The following is a 6,290-nucleotide window of genomic DNA, read 5'->3' as shown; positions in this document are numbered from 1 at the left end:
CTTTTGCCTCTATTAATTTCCACTGAGGGGTGAGTATCGACTCCCCGAATGTCGCCAGCTTTTGATACAAGTTTTTAATCCACTTTAATTACTTGGTCGTAATTCCGTTCTTGCGAGGGCTGATGAGTGTGGTTCGCTCCGTGTCCAATTCCAAAAAGAAATATATTTTTCTAGTCTCGTGGTATGTGATCACCGAATCTTTTATCGTATGTCAGTGTGGGCGTTTTCATAGTGGCCATGTCAATTCGTGTCTATACCGATATGATGGTTCGTGTCTTGAATAACTATTGGTTACGTACATTCATCTGGCAATTCCCCCCATTTTGAAGTTTAGCTTTGACAGTTTTGTTATGTTTACATTTCTTATAATCGTTCTTATGTCTATTATTTGGGCAATAAAAAATAATAGATCATAATATTTCATTAATTTTATCATTTTAATTGAATACAATTTTCGAAAATATTTTCGGCAGTAAACTTTTCAAAACCTCTCCAGTTTAATACCCATATTGCAATATTCAATTTATCTTATCAATTAAATTAAATTAAAATTTTCGAACATGTGGCAACCCTCAAAAAATATTTCGGCTATAAGCCTATTTCTTTCGGCAGCCATGTTGCAATATTTACTTTTTCTTATCAGCTTACTTAAACTACAATTTTCAAACAGGTGGCAACTATCTAATTTTTCTCTTTCTTTATTTGAAGTTAGACCTCTAGTAATACATCGGTGAAAACTGCATTCAATTCCATGCATTGGTTTCCGAGTGATGCGCGTACAAACATACAGACAGACAGACAGAAAAAAATTCTAAAAATTGTTGATTTGGCTTCCGTTGATCTAATAAAGACCGCCACGTTGATTTTTCTTTAAAATTGATAATGTGCAGACATCGGCCTGTTACAATTTTATTATATGCATGGATTAGATTTATTTGAAATTTTTAAATTGGAATACCCGACATAAGTGTACATAAATAGACATGTACATTAGAGTGGTCCAAAATAGTAAAGTCGGAATTTTAATGCCGCCACCCCCTAGGATTGTTCTGAACCGAAAATAAATATACCCCTATTTTTTATTTTAAAATCAAAATATATTTAGGGAGTGCTCACAGCGCTCAAAGTTTTCCATGTATTTTGTATGGGGAAAAAAACAAATTTACGTAAAAATGGTATAAAACTCTTGAAAATAAATATTTTTCAATCGTACAACTGTGGTTCTCTTCAGGAGACTTAAAATATTAATATCCAATTGTTTATTTAACCATTTTTTATGATTAAAGATTTTTTATTGGTCCCCCATTGCATTTTCTAGGACCTATAAAATATAGTTACCATGAAAAAATGATTAAAGGAACGATTGGGTATTATTACTGGGAATCTCTTGAAGATAAGCAAAGTTTTTTGACCGAAAAAAATGGATTTTCAAAAAGTTGTTTTTTCCCATATAAAATACATTGAAAACTTTGAGCGCTTTCAGCACACCCTAAATTTTTTTATTTCAAAATAAAAAAAAATTTGGGTATATTTTTTTTTGTATAGAACCTTATTTTGTTTACATACATTTTTGGACCACTTTAATGTACATCCATATGCAATAAATTATTTTATTCGAATGGAGTCTATATTGAAATTACATAAAATAATAAAAGAAACCCCTACGAACGCGACAATTCTGCGTGCAAAAGACTGAACTTTCAAGTAACATCACAAATAATTACGTAAATTATAAAATATAAGTACATATGTACATAAATTTCAATTTAAGAATAATCAGAATGAATGACCGATCATGCGTTAAAAGAAAATTACTTAGTTTGACCATCGATATTCGCAGCAATTATATGTATGGAAATGCACACATATATATGTATGTATGTATGTATGTATGCACATATTTGTACGAGCATAAAAGCTGTGACAGACGGCAAAGCTTATGCATATCGTCGTTTAAAGTACGAAACCGCGTATCGTCATTCTGCAAAACCGCGTAACTGACATTGGCTGCCAAAAATTGGATTTGCTCACATCTGATCATTGAACTCTTGGCTCAATCCTTATCCATTCGTCCTGAAATATACTAGCCAGAAGTGCGACTTCTTTATAAAAAAGAGAAACATTTTGACATATGGGTGTTTTTACGCTCTAGAAAATAATTTCTAAAACTTCACATACGCGGTTCTGCATTTTGCTGATACGCGGTTTTGCATTTTGTTGATACGCGGTTTTGCACTTTAAACGACGATATACTAATCTGGCACACATATGCGCATAATAAATTTACCCTTACAGACGGCAGTAATGCGGATAAGCGAGCCGCAAGGTCGTGGGTTCCAGTCCCACGGCCAGTAGAATTTTCATTTATTTCGTTTTCATTCTTTCTTTTATAAGTTCCTTTTTTTTGTTGCGTTGCTTTCAGTTTTAGCTCCAAAAAATTGAATTAACTAGTAGTAAAATAAAAAATGTGATATAAAATAAAGCAAATGAAAATTAAATAAAATTAAATTAAATATATAAATAAAATAAAATAAAAAAATAAAAATAAATAGTAATAAAAACAAAAAATTTTTTCGCAATCGCTCCAACCGTGGATCGAACCTGGCAGCTACAGGCTTGAAGCCCCCAAAACTCTCACCGCTCGGCTACCGCTAACGCGGAACTCGCCTGCTTTGTTTGCTTGCTTGTACAAAAGACAACAGCAGGTCGTTTTTACCAGTGTTGTCATCGAAAATTCCCCGGATCCGAGTTAATTCCCAAAAATTTCGTGCATTTGTCCGGCTGCTTATGTGCATTTTGCAGAAGAGGAAAATGCACGAGTCAAAGAAAATAAAGGCTGTTTATGCTAGTAATCGAGCCCGTTTGTCAACCGTATAAGTTGACACGCAATGAAAATACAAAGGCATACATAAAATCACAAAGCAGTGCAAGCACTCCGGCTATTGCGTGGGTCACGGTGCTTCATAGAACTTTTCACCCTTGCCCTTCATTATTCCGGCACGAGAGATGCAGTGGGTGTGTAGCCAAGCCACAGTCAAAGTATGCTAAGTAAACGCCGAAAGCTCCGCCCAACAAAGGCCGGAGAAACCTTGATGAGCTTTGCAACCGAGAAAAAATAAACTTATTTGGTAATTTTCTTAATACGTCCATTGTTTTATAGTTTTTTCTTCTAAGAAACTGATTGGAGTTTTCTGTATTTACACTAACTCTTGGTGCTGCCGCTGTCTAAAGCACTATATGTATTTATCTGCATACATATTTACGTATATGTACATACATATGTATCTATGATGTGAATCTATCAAACCCGTCTGGGTTGAGCCCCCATTATAAAAGCGTAAAACAATCAAGATTTAGGTAGCACTTGAAGTTGTCAAGCGGACGGAGTAAACAACTCTTTCATTAGTCTACTGCACCTAATCGATCCAAAGCTTAAAGGATTTAAAAAAAGGCAAAATACATTATGAATAATATAATACAACTGAAAAAGGGATCGTTCGCTGCAGTGTTCTTCATAAGTTTAATAGTGATAAGCGCAGTCGAAGCCGCGCCGCATCCCAAGCAAACACAACACGATATTCGACGTGGAGATTCTTATGATTTGGAAAATGAATCCAGCGCCGATAGTGAGAAGTACGATTTGCAAGGCTCTGCCTCTATCGGTTACGGGTACTATTCGTATCCATACTTGGGGAGTGGTTTTTACGGCGGACATTATCCGTACTATGGAGGTATCTATGGATTAGGTGAGTCGCATCTTTGTTTATTTTCGGATTTGCGCTGATTTTAATGAAATTTATTTATTTTTATTACATTACATTTATGACCTAAATAAAAACATATTTATGTACATTTATATCTGTGGTGTTAAGTAAAAAAATATGAGACCATTTTCAAAATGTTTAGTTTTGTTTAATATGTGCTTATTGGGAGTTTACATGAGGCGATTTTTCAGGCGATTTTTAGTTGAAAGCAACAATCGCCTGGTGTAAACAGCCTTTCAACTAATCGCTTACAATGAAGTTGGTCGGCTCCCTACTTTCGTTCAACTTTTGGTTCAACTAATCGGCTGTGAAAGTTGAATCATGTAAATTCCCTATTAGATGTTTAAAATTATTAGCCACGATTGCAAAGTACCAGCGATTGATTTTAAATATTTGATGGAAAATGCAAGTGGCACTCTTTTGGAAAGTTTAATCGAGCTACATATATGCACATAATTTATATATTTCTCGTATATTTTGACATCACAGATATCTACATATGTATGTATGTATGTTCAGTGTAACCTCTCCTACGATGACTTAATAGATGGACACTTGTTTTACAAGGTCTTAGGACATTTTCCAATACCAAGCCTTAGGTTTAATTTTCGAGCAAATTAGTCTCTCTTAAGCGGACACCCCTCTTGGTTGGACCCGAACAGACATTTTTTTACGATTTCTCTTCATAACGAAGTCAAACAAAAACATCTCTTGAGTGGACGCGAACTCTGTTTAGGCGGACAAAGTAAGAGCACGAAGATATAAATAACGTGTCAGAAAGGATAAATAAAACACTGAGCACTTTGGATTGCAGGATTTCATTTAATGAAAATAGTGTTTGATTTCGTAGAACGGCTTTTTCGAACGAAACGCGACTGACTCCCTCCATTACGCTCTCTGCTTCGTGTCGTTCGTTATATTAGAGTTGCGTTTTGTTAGGTAGTATTTAGGGTGGCCTTGACAATTCGGCCTATTCTGACTAGAAATCGTCCTTGATTTCATCAAAAATTGAATCGTCGATATCTAACTCAGGGTTCGCGCTGCACCACCGCTTTATTTTCTAGGCGGCGTACACGGAACAGAATTTCTTTGCCATTACCTGATAGCCGGGGACATCTTCGAGGAGATATCGATCCTTGCTTAATACTTTTTGAATAATATAGGGGCCACGGTATTTAACGGCTTTAATTTTCGACAATCTACAGATGCTGGTTCATCTTCGATGGCTACTATGTCGTTTTCGGCGTATACTTTCGGCTTCGTGTGTTTCTTATCAAAATGTTGCTTCCACTTCTCACGTTCTTTGTTTATATTGATTGTTGCTTGTTCTCGTTTCTTAGCTGCGGTTAAAGTTGTAGTTTGGTCATCTGATATGTCATCGTGTATTGCAGCGATGAGTTGATTTTGAATCACATCTCGAAGGTTAAAGTCGAATACTAACTTGTTTGAGCTGAAGCTAGCCGTCGAGTTTTTCTGAGAATTTATAGTCCACTGGAGATCGCTAAGCGTTAGATCCCAGTCTTAAGGATCTTCGCTCGTTGTTCGGATAAATGTTAGTATGGTCTGGTTAGTGCGCTCCACTTGGCCATTTGCTCTGGGGGTGCGTATGGCGGTTTTGATATGTTGTATGTTATTCTGTTTACAATACGATCCAAATGCTTTGGATGTGAATGATGTAACCCTGTCGGAAACGATTTGTGTCGGAAGTCCAAAGTAGCTGGACATTTCGTTGATGCATTTTGTTAGGTAGTATTTAGGGTGGCCTTAACACACGTAAGTGAAATGCTCGTTAGATACTCACATAATAAATGACTAAGAGACTCCCGAATAAAATGTAATGATTTTCCATGTAAATATTTCGTTCGGTTTGCTCAGTCCTTTTTTGTTTTAACGATCTAACATAGAAGTCCTTTATTCAAATTCAATAATTCTAAAATAAGCAACAAAAGTTTGCTCACGATGAGTGTCTGGCTAAGGGAGGTTTCACTATATATAGGTATGTACATCTAATAAAGTAACTGTTCTCTCTAGGTTATCCCTATTATGGTGGCTACTACGGCGGCTATCACGGCTTTCACGGTCATTACTGGTAAAAAATATTACAAAGAAATGCATTTGTATGTACATTATATCGTTTAAAATAGTATAAAAAGTATACAATATTTAAAAATATGTAAGTAAGTTCAAAGATACTGTAACTATACATGTAATGCGTAATGTATTTTTTAAATAAGCTTTATAGGTTTAAAAAGTTCACAATACTTACTTAAAAATAAATGAGTGCAAAGGCATTGTAATAACATATGTATGTACAGATATTTTTTAAGATTTAGGGACGTTTTATCAAGTAGCTTTTAAAATTTACCTGCCATTTAAACATACATGTGTTTCTCAAAAGATTTGTTTGAAAGGCAGATATATTTTAAAAGCTACTTCCGAAAACGGCGCTTAGTAATTGATTTCAATCTCAAATAAAGAAATATGCTCAGAAAAAAGTCAGCCAAATATATTTCTCTCAACACATGA

At 35.1% G+C, this 6,290-nt stretch overlaps 1 protein-coding gene across 1 annotated transcript; it reads left to right on the top strand.

Moving 5' to 3' along the window:
- The first annotated feature begins 3,402 nt into the window (after positions 1–3,402).
- On the top strand, positions 3,403–6,021 carry LOC108371753 (scale keratin-like). The gene is made up of 2 exons (XM_017627362.1): positions 3,403–3,746; positions 5,796–6,021. Exons 1-2 carry the CDS (start codon positions 3,464–3,466, stop codon positions 5,855–5,857), a joined length of 345 nt encoding a protein of 114 aa, XP_017482851.1. The 5' UTR covers positions 3,403–3,463; the 3' UTR covers positions 5,858–6,021.
- The last annotated feature ends 269 nt before the right edge of the window (positions 6,022–6,290 follow it).

Source organism: Rhagoletis zephyria, unplaced genomic scaffold, assembly GCF_001687245.7.
Source record: "Rhagoletis zephyria isolate East Lansing unplaced genomic scaffold, Rhagoletis_zephyria_1.1 Rzeph_scaffold_05200, whole genome shotgun sequence".
Taxonomy (NCBI): Eukaryota; Metazoa; Arthropoda; class Insecta; order Diptera; family Tephritidae; genus Rhagoletis; species Rhagoletis zephyria.
This window is presented reverse-complemented; position numbering and strand designations above follow the sequence as displayed.

Bases quoted from the DNA above. Each gene is read 5' to 3' on its own strand.
- LOC108371753 (XM_017627362.1), top strand. From the start codon at position 3,464: ATGAATAATATAATACAACTGAAAAAGGGATCGTTCGCTGCAGTGTTC. The intron at 3,747-5,795 runs GTGAGTCGCATC...TGTTCTCTCTAG, and splicing joins TGGAGGTATCTATGGATTAG to GTTATCCCTATTATGGTGGC.